The 13,950-nt window shown below is 37.9% G+C and overlaps 1 protein-coding gene across 18 annotated transcripts in view; it reads left to right on the forward strand.

Annotated features, from left to right (window-relative positions):
• Nucleotides 1-13,950, forward strand: part of BAZ2B (bromodomain adjacent to zinc finger domain 2B) — a 416,357-nt gene that overhangs the window by 338,914 nt on the left and 63,493 nt on the right. For 11 of the 18 annotated variants that reach the window (XM_025261158.3, XM_044934877.2, XM_025261209.3 and 8 more), the window contains 3 exons: nucleotides 2,342-2,386; nucleotides 2,605-2,637; nucleotides 3,870-3,935. In XM_025261158.3, the coding sequence (XP_025116943.3) occupies nucleotides 2,342-2,386; nucleotides 2,605-2,637; nucleotides 3,870-3,935 (144 nt within the window). The remainder of the gene's footprint in view (nucleotides 1-2,341; nucleotides 2,387-2,604; nucleotides 2,638-3,869; nucleotides 3,936-13,950) is intronic. The other 7 variants (XM_025261224.3, XM_025261183.3, XM_025261194.3 and 4 more) reach the window with 2 other exon arrangements.

The following is a 13,950-nucleotide window of genomic DNA, read 5'->3' on the forward strand; positions in this document are numbered from 1 at the left end:
TTGATTCTGTGAAAGTGCTGAACTCAATATGCTAGCAAATTTGGAAAACTAAGCAGTGGTCACAGGAGTGGGAAAAAGTCATTTTTCATTCCAGTCCCTAAGAAAGGCAATGCCAAAGAATGCTCAAATATCGCACAATTGCACTCATCTCACACACTAGTAAAGTAATGCTCAAAATTCTCCAAACCAGGCTTCAACAATATGTGAATTGTGAACTTCCAGATGTTCAAGTTGGTTTTATAAAAGGCAGAGGAACCAGAGATCAAATTGCCAACATCTGCTGGATCATATTAAAAGCAAGAGTTTCAGAAAAACATCTACTTCTCCTTTATTGACGATGCCAAAACCTTTGACTATGTGGATCACAACAAACTGTGGAAAATTCTTCAAGAGATGGGAATACCAGATCACCTGACCTGCCTCTTGAGAAATCTGTATGCAGGTCAGGAAGGAACAGTTAGAACTGGACATGGAACAACAGACTGGTTCCAAATAGGAAAAGGAGTATGTCAAGGCTGTATATTGTCACCCTGCTTATTTAACTTACATGCAGAGTATATCATGAGAAATGCTAGGGTGGATGAAGCACAAGCTGGAATCAAGATTGCCAGGAGAAATATCAATAACCTCCGATATGCAGATGACACCACCCTTATGGCCGAAAGCGAAAAAAAACTTGAAAGCCTCTTGATGAAAGTGAAAGAACAGAGTGAAAAAGTTGGCTTAAAATTCAACATTCAGAAAACTAAGATCATGGCATCCGGTCCCATCATTTCATGACAAATAGATGGGGAAGCAGTGGCAGACTTTATTTTCCTGGGCTCCAATATCACTGCAGATGGTGACTGCCGCCATGAAATTAAAAGACGCTTAGTCCTTGGCAGGAAAGTTATGACAAACCTAGACAGCATATTGGAGAAGGCAATGGCACCCCACTCCAGTACTCTTGCCTGGAAAATCCCATGGACGGAGGAGCCTGGTGGGCTGCAGTCCATGGGGTCGCTAAGAGTCAGACAGCACTGAGCGAGTTCACTTTCACTTTTCACTTTCATGCATTGGAGAAGGAAATGGCAACCCACTCCAGTGTTCTTGCCTGGAGAATCCCAGGGACGGGGAAGCCTGGTGGGCTGCCGTCTATGGAGTCGCACAGAGTCGGACACGACTGAAGCGACTTAGCAGCAGACAGCATATTAAAAAGCAGAGACATTACTTTGCCAACAAAGGTCCATCTAGTCAAAGCTATGGTTTTTCCAGTGGTCATGTATGGATATGAGAGCTGGACTATAAAGAAAGCTGAGCACCGAAGGATTTATGCTTTTGAACTGTGGTGTTGGTGAAGACTCTTGAGAGTCCCTTGGACTGCAAGGAGATCCAACCAGTCCATCCTAAAGGAGATGAGTCCTGAGTGTTCATTGGAAGGACTGATGTTGAAGCTGAAACTCCAGTACTTTGGCCACCTCATGCGAAGAGCTGACTCATTTGAAAAGACCCTGATGCTGGGCAAGATTGAAAGAAGAAGAAGGTGGCGACAGAGGATGAGATGGTTGGATGGCATCACTGACTCAATGTACATGAGTTTGAGTAGACTCCGGGTGTTGGTGATTGACAGGGAGGCCTGGCGTGCTGCAGTTCATGGGGTTGCAAAGAGTCGGACACGACTGAACTGAACTGATTTGATTACATCTTTTAAAGCTAGGGAACCATTTGTCACCTTTTCTACATAGACTCTCTTACTTTGTTCTTTAGATTTCTACTCCTTTTCATGATTGCCCTTTATATTAATTTCATTCATATCTTAGCTTTATGAAATACTCATGTGATGAGATTCACAGAATTATGTGCATTAAGCCCCACCCTTTTGAAATAATGCCCTCAATTGTAGGTGGACATAAAAATCTCAAATTTATCCCTTTGTCTGTTGTCACTCTTATTCTTGTACAGTGTGTAGAAATGATATAGATCCTGTTAATCATAGAGTTTTTAGGAATTTATATTCAGAGTGGAGTTTTAATCAGCTAGACATGAGGATTGCTTTTTATGTTTTTTTTTTTAAGTGCCATTTGTATGTGATATACTCTGTCCATCTAGCTAGTCAGTTCTGTAAACATGCCATTGAAGTGTGCTGTTAAGTCAGATGCTTGCTCTTATCATACAGTTTTTATATATTAGGTAACCATATGAAGTTGCCACTTTATAAGTAAAATAAATATTGGATATTTGAAATTTCATGTGGTTCAACCTAATAGAAGACTATAGAATCTCAGAAAAGGAGCTTTTAATACTTGTAGCATGTTCTAAATTTTTCCTAAAAATCATATATTAAAAGTTTCTTATTTTTAAGGAAAAAGAAATGAGAAGACAGCAAGCTGTTCTTCTAAAGCATCAGGTCTGTATACACACAGTTATACAAATTTTGAAATGTAAATTTTATAATTTTTCTTAAATCTATTTTTTGAAAAATCTTCAAAATATTTTCTTAAAAATTTCCAATGTAATTTCTGCTTAAATTCCTTGCTTTGGTATTGGTGTCTTTGGGGGGTTAAAAATTGGTTTCATGACTCTGTGATTTCTGTTTCATAATGTTGTGCCAACTCTTTCTACCAGGAGTTGGAGAGGCATAGACTAGATATGGTATGGGTATGTTTATTTTTGTACATCTAACACCGCATTGTGATTTGATTGTGATATGGTTGTCATAGCAATGCATAAAGTGTAGCACTGGCTGCTGTCGTATTACATACTGCTGCATGGCTTCACAGCACAGTGCATTGCATACATCTGCTTGTCTATCTATAAAAGGAATACGGTGTATATCCAAGATTTGTGATTGAATCATGCAAGCCTTAAACAGGCTGCTGTCTAAAAGTTTACATTACTGATGTCACAGTGAAAGTTGGATCGCTATACAATTAGATACAATTATGACCCATATTCTCCCATCATTCTAGATGCAAAACTGCCATTGAATACAATGGGAATTTTGGGTTAGTTTGATGAGAGGATATGAAATATATTCTGGTTTTATGGACAAATTTTAGAAATTTTTAAAAATATCCCTTTGGGCGAACTGCATATATTTAAACAAAAAGAACTGTTTCAACATTATACCTATGTAATTTTTTTTTTTTAATAAAAGGAGACTATCAAAGTAAGCTAGTGCTTACTTTATTTTCATATTGTGCCTTTTAGATTTAACTTGTGAGCCCATGGTGCAGCTTTAGTGGCTTTCAATACTGCATCAAGGGACAGACATCAGTAAACAGGAATATCTCATTTCATTGATGGTGTTATATGAACCATGACTAGTTTAAATTGGTGTTAAAGCTTTAAAAAAAAACTTTCTAATTTGTCGGTGGATTATTGGATTTACAAAATGATAGTGTATTTGAAATAAAAGTAATTCTAAAACCGTGATGTAAAAGTGACTTTAAAGCAATTTCTGCCTGATCTAAATAAAAATTTAAGAACACAACCTTTAGTTTAATTGGCTCTAGTACATATTTGTGGTTTTTCTAATAGCAGATGTAAGGTAACTGACCTGTTCCAGCCAACCATTATGCTTTTTGTTCTGCCAGCTTTTGAAGGAGCATCACAACTGACCATAAGTAAATCTTGTATGCTTCTGTTACACTGTCTCCATGTTCATTGCTTTACCTTTTTGCTTTTGATTGTTCTTGTATTTGCTTTCTAAACCTGAACTAAAACATGCACAGACTGGCCATTCTTGTCTTATATTTAGTATTTACTGTGACTTGTCTATAAATGCTAAACATGCTACACAGAGTTTTTTGTTTTGTTTTGTTTTCCATTTGAAGATCAAACTGTTAACTATGATTAAGTTATATTCCTAATTTTATCTGGCTTAATAGGAACGAGAGAGAAGGCGACAACATATGATGCTTATGAAAGCTATGGAAGCTCGTAAAAAGGCAGAAGTAAGTGTATATTTCTTGAAAAATATTATCTTGCCATAAATTAGTATTTTTCTTAAACGTTGACTCTTCTAAATATAATTGTTTTGGAGTATGGGTGTGTCATGGTTTACTAATTTTCATAAGCAAACCAAAGGTTAGAGATAGTAACTAAGTGTTAGAACATAAAAGAATGTAGGAAGGATTCCAATGTATGATTTAATTTTCTTGGCTGAGATTTTAATTACCTTTTTTAAATACAATGAATGGCATTCATTTGGATCAAAGTAGCTATTTCTTGGAGAAGAAAATGGCTACCCACTCCAATATTCTTGCCTGGAGAATCCCAGGGACAGAGGAGCCTGGTGGGCTGCCATCTGTGGGGTTGCACAGAGTCAGACACGACTGAAGCGACTTAGCAGCAGCAGCTATTTCTTACTGTGACCAGAGTTTCACAAAATTTATGTTACAGCACGCGTAGACAAGTTCTGTATGTCCTCATTCAAATGTCAGCCGTGGACTTTTGCCCTCAAAATTATTCTTTAACATTCTATGTGTAAAATTAGGCCTGGGTATTATCCTTGAAATAAGAGTTTTTACCATATAATTCAGAACAAGAAAATTATTGAAATGTCAAAATGAGCTTATATGGATTTTAATAGAAATCAGTTAAAGGTTAAAAAATGTTACAAAGGAATGCATTATAACAGTCGAATAGAGGTATGGCCATAATAACCAGGCTTCCCATCCACCTGCAGGAAAGGCAGGTTCGATCCCTGGGGCAGAAAGATCCCCTGGAGAAGGAAATGGCAACCCAGTCCCGTTTTCTTGCCTGGAAAATCCCGTTGCAGAGGAGCCCAATGGGCTACAGTCCATGAGGTCGCAAAAGAGTTAGACACAACTTAGCTACTAAATGACAATGTTATAACCAGTGCTTTGAAGTAACAGAGACTCAGATACACATGCTAACTCTAAACCAACTTGCTTTAGCTCTTCATGTTCTTTCTTTTTTAAAATTGATATAATGATTCTTGTATCTCCTATGATTATAAGATTATCAACTGGGATAAACATTTAATAAATAATAATTAATGAAAATCAGACAGTTTGGTCTAGAAGTTGAGAGCCCTATATTTCAGATTTTGGATCTCAGCTCTGGCTTAAATTATATATTTCTGATATAAAGACACAGTATATGTATTGTTTAGGAACTTGGACATTGTAACCAATGATTGGGATTTGAATTCTTGTTTCAGTACATTTCAGCTATATAACTTTGGCAAGTTATTTAACCTCTCTGTGATTCAGTTGTGTTTTTTTTGTCTATAAAATGGAGATGACACTACTTCCTATTTCATCAGGTTTGTAGTTATGATTAAATGGGTGTGTGTCTAGATGAGTGTAAGTGTAAAGTTCTTGGAACAGTGCCTGGTACCACATAGTGCCTACTTACTACGATAAGTCACTTATTACTATATAGGTGGTTTTTTCCTTACATGTTAATTATCCGGGACCACTGACACCCTCTACATCTAACATTATAACATGGATTTATAACTATAATATCTGAAAAATGACAGGCATTGAAAGAGAGAGGTAATGGATTCCAGGAATGGGCATGGCTGTAAACTCTGTTGCCTTCTGAACTCAATGGTGTGAAGAATAGGGAAGGGGATTAATTAAAATCCTGAGAGCTCAACCTAATTTTCTCCTCTCTGAAGAGATGGGAACTGAGGGAGTAACTCAGGGAAAAGGCCTGGAAAATTCCTCAAGAGACAAGTTCTTCCCTGGCAAGTATTCTTTTTACCAGAAGGACTAAGAAAAATTAGGGCTTGTCATTCTGATTCTTCCAGTTGGAGAAGAAAGGTTAAAGAAAGGCAGAGGATTATCTCCAGATTATGGGCTTTAGTACAAGAGGACATCCAAGAGAATAGTAAAGATAAGGTCATCCACGGGGAAAAAGAAATCATCCAAGGGAAACGATGCTCAGGTTAAGAGTTACCCAGAAGACCCGAAAGTCGTGACCTCTTCCACTGGTTCCCCATATTTGCTTCTGTGCCTGGAAAGAGAGTAAAAAAAGCTGCTGAAGAGAGGTGAGTAAAATCTGCATTGAGTAGAAGGTAGCAGCCACAGGATCAATGAAGATAGTTAAGATGAAATCTTCTAAGAATCCCTCAAGAACCAAGAGCACTTTTCATGGGAAAAGAATATTCCCTTGACTAGATAGAGTGAAATCAGGTACAGTGCTTCCAATAAAACTTGGAAAGGGATATGAAGAACCAGACACAGCTCTCCCTCTTCTAGCTACCGTCATTCTCAGGAAAAAACAAATATTCATAGCATAAAAAATAACTCACTCTTCAATTTAAAGTACTTATGAATATAAAAACAATTATCAGATAAAGTGAGAAGAAACTAAAGGAAAATTAAACCACCTGTATTGAAGCAATACGCGTTCTTGATAGGGCTGCCCATATCAAGCATGAGTAACTGGAAAAGAAATGTCAAGAAAACCATGCCAAAATATTAAACCAAAAACTATGTGTGTGTGTGTGTGCACATGTACATATATACATAAAGTAATAGCTTAAAGCATAATAACTTAAAGGAACTTGCTTTCTCTGCTTTCATTCTTGCTTTTCTGAGTTCTCTCTATGCATTCTCCACAGAGCAGCCTAAGTGATCTTTTCAGAATATAAAACAGATTATATCTTAACACGATCCAGTGGCTTCTTATAGTTGTAATAAAGTCCACCATACAATTTGTACCTGATACAGTATATTCCAGCCATTTTTGCCTTTTTTTCATTCCTAAACAAAGGATCTTTCCTTTTTTTTTTATAATTTTATTTTATTTTTAAACTTTACAAATTGTATTAGCTTTGCCAATATCAAAATGAATCCGCCACAGGTATACATGTGTTCCCCATCCTGACCCCTCCTCCCTCCTCCCTCCCCATACCATCCTTCTGGGTCGTCCCAGTGCACTAGCCCCAAGCATCCAGTATTGTGCATCGAACCTGGACTGGCAACTCATTTGATGTTCTTCCACCAAATATTCAAGTAGTTCTTATTTATTCTTAAGTCATAGATCAAATTTTAACTTATCAGAGTGGCTTTCCAAGAACACTTAATTTTGCCTTTTCTTACACCTAACCTCTGGAACTCCATCCCATTATTTTATTTTATACTTGTTTATAGTTTATCTTCTCCCAGATTGTAAGATCTATGAGGACAGGAATCTTGTGTACCATTGTATCATAAGTGTTGTGATTAGAGCCAGCTATATAGTGGTGCTTAGAAATTGTTGAATAAATGAATGAGTTGAAATAAAAGTGACAGTTAAAGTACTAAGAAAACAAGTTGAGGATAAAACAAAATCATTAAAGAAAGAGTGTATTATATGTTTCTGTCTATAAAATTTTCTTTATGTAATAAAAAATATTTTATTCTCGGTGAATTTTACACTTAAGGAATTATTATTTAAAATAATACAATAACATGTCATAAATAATCCTGTATCAGAATGTCTGAGAAAATCTCATGGGTAAAATTAAGATGTTATTATCCTCTGATAACTATGAACATGTGAACAGGATGAGGTAATTCTACCATTTTGGCAGTTATTCAGACATTTTTGGTCACACCATGTGACATTCAGGATCCTTGTTCCTGGACTGGGAATTGAATCCTCACCCCTGCATTGGGAGCACAGAGTTTGAACCACTGGACTACCATGAAAGTTCTCAGTTATTCAGATTTTAAATTGTATTCCTCTACTAAATTATACCTATAGATTTTAGTAATCAACTAAGTATTTTTTAAAATGTCTTAAAACACTATTATATACAGTTCAGTGCACTTCAGTCGCTCAGTTGTGTCCGACTCTTTGTGGCCTCATTAATCGCAGCACGCCAGGCCTCCCTGTCCATCACCATCTCCTGGAGTTCACTCAAACTCACGTCCATCGAGTTGGTGATGCCATCCAGCCATCTCATCCTCTGTTGTCCCCTTCTCCTGCCCCCAATCCCTACTAGCATCACAGGCTTTTCCAGTGAGTCAGCTCTTCACATGAGGTGGCCAAAGTATTGGAGTTTCAGCTTCAGCATTAGTCCTTCCAATGAACACCCAGGACTGATCTCCTTTAGGATGGACTGGTTGGACTCCTTGCAGTCCAAGGGACTCTAAAGAGTCTTCTCCAACACCACAGTTCAAAAGCATCAATTCTTCCACGCTCAGCTTTCTTCACAGTCCAGCTGTCACATCCATACGTGACCACTGGGAAAACCATAGCCTTGACTAGACGGACCTTTGTTAGATAAGTACTGTCTCTGCTTTTTAATATGTTGTCTAGGTTGGTCATAACTTTCCTTTCAAGGAGTAAGCATCTTTTTTTTTCATGGCTGCAGTCACCATCTGCAGTGATTTTGGAGCCCCAAAAGATAGTCTGACACTGTTTCACTGTTTCTCCATCTATTTCCCATGAAGTGATGGGACCGGATGCCATGATCTTCATTTTCTGAATGTTGAGCTTTAAGCCAACTTTTTCACTCTCCTCTTTCACTTTCATCAAGAGGCTTTTTAGTTCCTCTTCACTTTCTGCCATAAGGGTGGTGTCATCTGCATATCGGAGGTTATTGATATTTTTCCCGGCAATCTTGATTCCAGCTTGTGCTTCTTTCAACCCAGCGTTTCTCATGATGTACTCTGCATATGAGTTAAATAAGCAGGGTGACAATATACAGCTTTGACATACTCCTTTTCCTATTTGAAACCAGTCTGTTGTTCCATGTCCAGTTCTAACTGTTGCTTCCTGACCTACATATAGGTTTCTCGAGAGGCAGGTCAGGTGGTCTGGTATTCCCATCTCTTTCAGAATTTTCCACAGTTTATTGTGATCCACACAGTCAAAGACTTTGGCATAGTCAATAAAGCAGAAGTAGATGTTTTTCTGAAACTCTCTTGCCTTTTCCATGATCCAGCAGATGTTGGCAATTTGATCTCTGGTTCCTCTGCCTTTTCTAAAACCAGCTTGAACATCTGGAAGTTCACGTTTCACGTATTGCTGAAGCCTGGCTTGGAGAATTTTGAGCATTACTTTACTAGCATGTGAGATGAGTGCAATTGTGCGGTAGTTTGAGCATTCTTTGGCATTGCCTTTCTTTGGGATTGGAATGAAAACGGACCTTTTCCAGTCCTGTGGCCACTGCTGAGTTTTCCAAATTTGCTAGCATGTTGTGTGCAGCACTTTCACAGCATCATCTTTCAGGATTTGAAATAGCTCAACTGGAATTCCATCACCTCCACTAGCTTTGTTCGTAGTGATGCTTCCTAAGGCTGACTTGACTTCACATTCCAGGATGTCTGGCTCTAGGTGAGTGATCACACCATCGTGATTATCTGGGTCGTGAAGATCTTTTTTGTACCGTTCTTCTGTGTATTCTTGCCACCTCTTCTTAATATCTTCTGCTTCTATAGGGTCCATACCATTTCTGTCCTTTATTGAGCCCATCTTTGCATGAAATGTTCCCTTGGTATCTCTAACTTTCTTGAAGAGATCTCTAGTCATTCCCATTCTGGTATCTTCCTCTATTTCTTTGCATTGATTGCTGAGGAAGGCTTTCTTATCTCTCCTTGCTATTCTTTGGAACTCCGTATTCAAATGGGTATATCATTCCTTTTCTCCTTTGCTTTTCGCTTCTCTTCTTTTCACAGCTATTTATAAGGATCCCCAGACAGCCATTTTGCTTTTTTGCATTTCTTTTCCATGGGGATGGTCTTGATCCCTGTCTCCTGTACAATGTCACTAACCTCCGTCCATAGTTCATCAGGGACTCTTATCTGTCAGATCTAGTCTCTTAAATCTATTTCTCACTTCCACTGTATAATTATAAGGGATTTGATTTAGGTCTTACCTGAATGGTCTAGTGGTTTTCCCTACTTTCTTCAATTCAAGTCTGAGTTTGGCAATAAGGAGTTCATGATCTGAGCCACAGTCAGCTCCCTGTCTTGTTTTTGCTGACTGTATAAAGCTTCTCCATCTTTGGCTGCAAAGAATATAGTCAATCTGATTTTGGTGTTGACCATCTGGTGATGTCCAGGTGTAGAGTCTTCTCTTGTGTTGTTGGAAGAGGGTGTTTGCTATGACCAGTGTGTTCTCTTGGCAAAACTCTATTAGCCTTTGCCGTGCTTTATTCCGTATTCCAAGGCCAAATTTGCCTATTACCCCAGGTGTTTCTTGACTTCCTACTTTTGCATTCCAGTCCCCTGTAATGAAAAGGACATCTTTTTTGGGTGTTAGTTCTAAAAGGTCTTGTAGGTCTTCACAGAACCATTCAACTTCAGCTTCTTCAGCATTACTGGTTGGGGCATAGACTTGGATTACTGTGATATTGAATGGTTTGCCTTGGAGAGGAACAGAGATCATTCTTCTGTTTTTGAGATTGCATCCAAGTACTGCATTTTGGACTCTTTTGTTGACCATGATGGCTACTCCATTTCTTCTAAGGGATTTCTGCCCACTGTAGTAGATATAACGGTCATCTGAGTTAAATTCACCCATTCCAGTCCATTTTAGTTCGCTGATTCCTAGAATGTCGACATTCACTCTTGCCATCTCCTGTTTGACCACTTCCAATTTGCCTTGATTCATGGACCTAACATTCCAGGTTCCTATGCAATATTGCTCTTTACAGCATTGGACCTTGCTTCTATCACCAGTCACATCCACAACTGGGTATTTCTGTAGTTATTTCTCCACTGATCTCCAGTAGCATATTGGGCACTTACCGACCTGGGGAGTTCCTCTTTCAGTATCCTATCATTTTGCCTTTTCATACTGTTCATGGGATTCTCAAGGCAAGAATACTGAAGAGGTTTGCCATGCCCTTCTCCCGTGGACCACATTCTGTCAGGCCTCTCCACCATGACCCGCCATCTTGGTGGCCCCACACGGCATGGCTTAGTTTCATTGAGTTAGACAAGGCTGTGGTCCGTGTGATCAGATTGACTAGTTGTCTGTGATTATGGTTTCAGTGTGTCTGCCCTCTGATGCCCTCCCAGAACACCTACCATCTTACTTGGGTTTCTCCTACCTTGGACCTGGGGTATATCTTCATGGCTGCTCCAGCAAAGTGCAGCCCACTGCTCCTCACCTTGGATGAGGGGTATCTCTTCACGGCCACCCTTCCTTACCTTGAAAGTGGAGTAGCTCCTCTTGGCCCTCCTGCATCCGCGAAGCCACTGCTCTTTGGATATGGGGTGGCTCCTCTCAGCCGCCGCCCCTGACCTTGGGTGAGGGGTAGCTCCTCCATGTTTCTCCCCGGTCTGTCACAACTATTATGTACACAGCATTAAATTAGAGGCTGCAGGAAAATCAAAAAATGTTAAGGATACTTTTATCATATCAGAGAGATAAAACTTTAAGTGGTAACTAGGTGTATGTTTGTACCGATAATCGAAACTTTTACCATATCTTTTATATAAACTTACCCCTTGGTGAATATTAACAAATTACTACTAAATGTACTTATTCATCTTTTCATTATTACTTAACATTCCCAAGGTGTGACTGGTGTCATGCCAATAATGAGCCTATCTTGGCTTCATATTCTGCATCTTATTACCTCCTAATAGCTCAGTTGCACTTTTTTCTTTTACTAACTGTTAAAAGAACAAATTTTACTGTAGGTTAAAGCCATATAATACTTAGGCAGGGCCAACTCAAAATTCTGAAATGACCTAGTGTAACCTTTAATTCTAAACTTTAATACTTTCAGAATTTAATTATTAAGTTGTACAGAAAAAAGATGTTATAGGTAATCTTTAAAAAATTGATGTTAAAAAACTAATTGCTTTCACCTTGTTAATCAGAAATCTCTTATAACATCTGAATTTATTCCAAGAAACTCCTCATAGTCATCAAAGTGAAAAGGTAACACAAGCACCATTTTCATGTTTCTTTTTGTACACTACACTGATCTTACTTTTTGATTTACTATTAATATATTTTTCACTAAAAATACCCCAAATTTATATTAGTCCCCAAACTTAGAAATGTAATTTCTATAGTTTTTCCTTTAACCTATAATTAATAAGAATATACAGGCATACAAATTACCTTGTTTTTCTTATATTATTTTAATATATTATCATAGTTCATAAATATTTTTATAATATAATAAAGAATAATTTTTAGCCTTGTGAAGGTTTATATGCTAATGTAACACAAGTCTTATGAAATATATGTGCTTTAATTATTACTAATCATTCGAAACTCAAGTTGGTTTCAGCAGTGTGACAAAGTAGCTCAAAATCTACTGTTTTCATTTATAAAAACTTCAAACTATGTCAATCACAAATTTATGAACACTTTACTCATATTATCTGAATAATCACCAGAACAATCTTAAGAGTCTTTTGTATATCTCCCCAAGAATCAATAAACACAAAAGGTTGTTAAACATGCATCTCTTACAGAATAACTATGTCAGCATTTTAGGCAATAAAGCCATAAAACAGAAGAGAGTAGTTCAAGTTTCAGAAGTCATCTAATACTTTGTATGCAGAAAACATGTATAACCCCTCAAGTCATGAGAATATTTTTATAATCCTATATTTATACTAATCATTACTTAGTGAAAAATAAGTAGAATTGCCCATATACATACTTTTGTTTAAGCAAACCCATTTTTCTGTTGAAGATGTGTGTACTTATATGACATACTTCTGTATTGTACTTTATATATCTACTTAATTTCAATTTTAAAATTCAGTTACCTTTTTTTTTTTTTTCAGCAGAACAAGATTTATTTCTCTTTTAACCAAATTCTTATAGAACCATGTAAGACAGTTCATATAGAGATCATGATTTAGGAAGGTCTTCCTCAGTCTGAATCTTTAGGTCAGCAGAGACAAAAGTATAGGCTTTCAAGACCATATCACTCTGTCATAGGCAATAGGATCTGTCCTGTTAGATTTGATTATACTTTTTCTTTTTTTCAGGTCCATCTTTTTTTTTTTTTTTTTTTTAATTATTTTGCTGTATCGGGTGTTAGTTGAGACATGAGGGATCTTCCTTGTGTCATGTGGAATCTTGCCTTGAGGCACTCGGTCTCTCTAGTTGTGTTGCATAGGCTCAGTAGCTGTGGCACACAGGCTTATTTGCTCCCTGGCGTGTGGGATTTTAGTTCCTGGACCAGGGATTGAACCCACATCCTCTGCAATGCAAGGCAGATTCTTTACCACTGGACCACCAGGGAAGTCCCCTGAGGTACATCTTAAATTTCAAAAATTTAGAGACTATTATCCTTCAGCATTGATTTTTGTCTCTTTCCACACAGTCAAAAGCTTTAGCATAGTCAATAAAGCAGAAATAGATGTTTTTCTGAAACTCTCTTGCCTTTTCAATGATTCAGCGGATGTTGGCAATTTGATCTCTGGTTCCTCTGCCTTCTCTAACACCAGCTTGAACGTATGGAAGTTCACGGTTCACGTATTGCTGAAGCCTGGCTTGGAGAATTTTGAGCATTACTTTACTAGCGTGTGAGATGAGTGCAATTGAGCGGTAGTTTGAGCATTATTTGGCATTGCCTTTGTTTGTGATTGGAAGCCTTTGACTGTGTGGATCACAATAAACTGTGGAAAATTCTGAAGGAGATGGGAATACTAGACCACCTGAACTGCCTCTTGAGAAACCTGTATGTAGGTCAGGAAGCAAGAGTTAGAACTGGACATGGAACAACAGACTGGTTCCAAATAGGAAAAGGACTACGTCAAGGCTGTATATTGTCACCCTGCTTATTTAACTTATATGCGGAGTACATCATGAGAAATTCTGGCCTGGAGGAAGCACAAGCTGGAATCAAGATTGCTGGGAGAAATATCAATAACCTCCGATATGCAGATGACACCACCCTTATGGCAGAAAGTGAAGAAGAACTAAAAAGCCTCTTGATGAAAGTGAAAGAGGAGAGTGAAAAAGTTGGCTTAAAGCTCAACATTCAGAAAACTAAGATCATGGCATCCGGACCTGTCACTT

The sequence above is a fragment of the Bubalus bubalis genome, chromosome 2, assembly GCF_019923935.1.
Source record: "Bubalus bubalis isolate 160015118507 breed Murrah chromosome 2, NDDB_SH_1, whole genome shotgun sequence".
Classification (NCBI taxonomy): domain Eukaryota; kingdom Metazoa; phylum Chordata; class Mammalia; order Artiodactyla; family Bovidae; genus Bubalus; species Bubalus bubalis.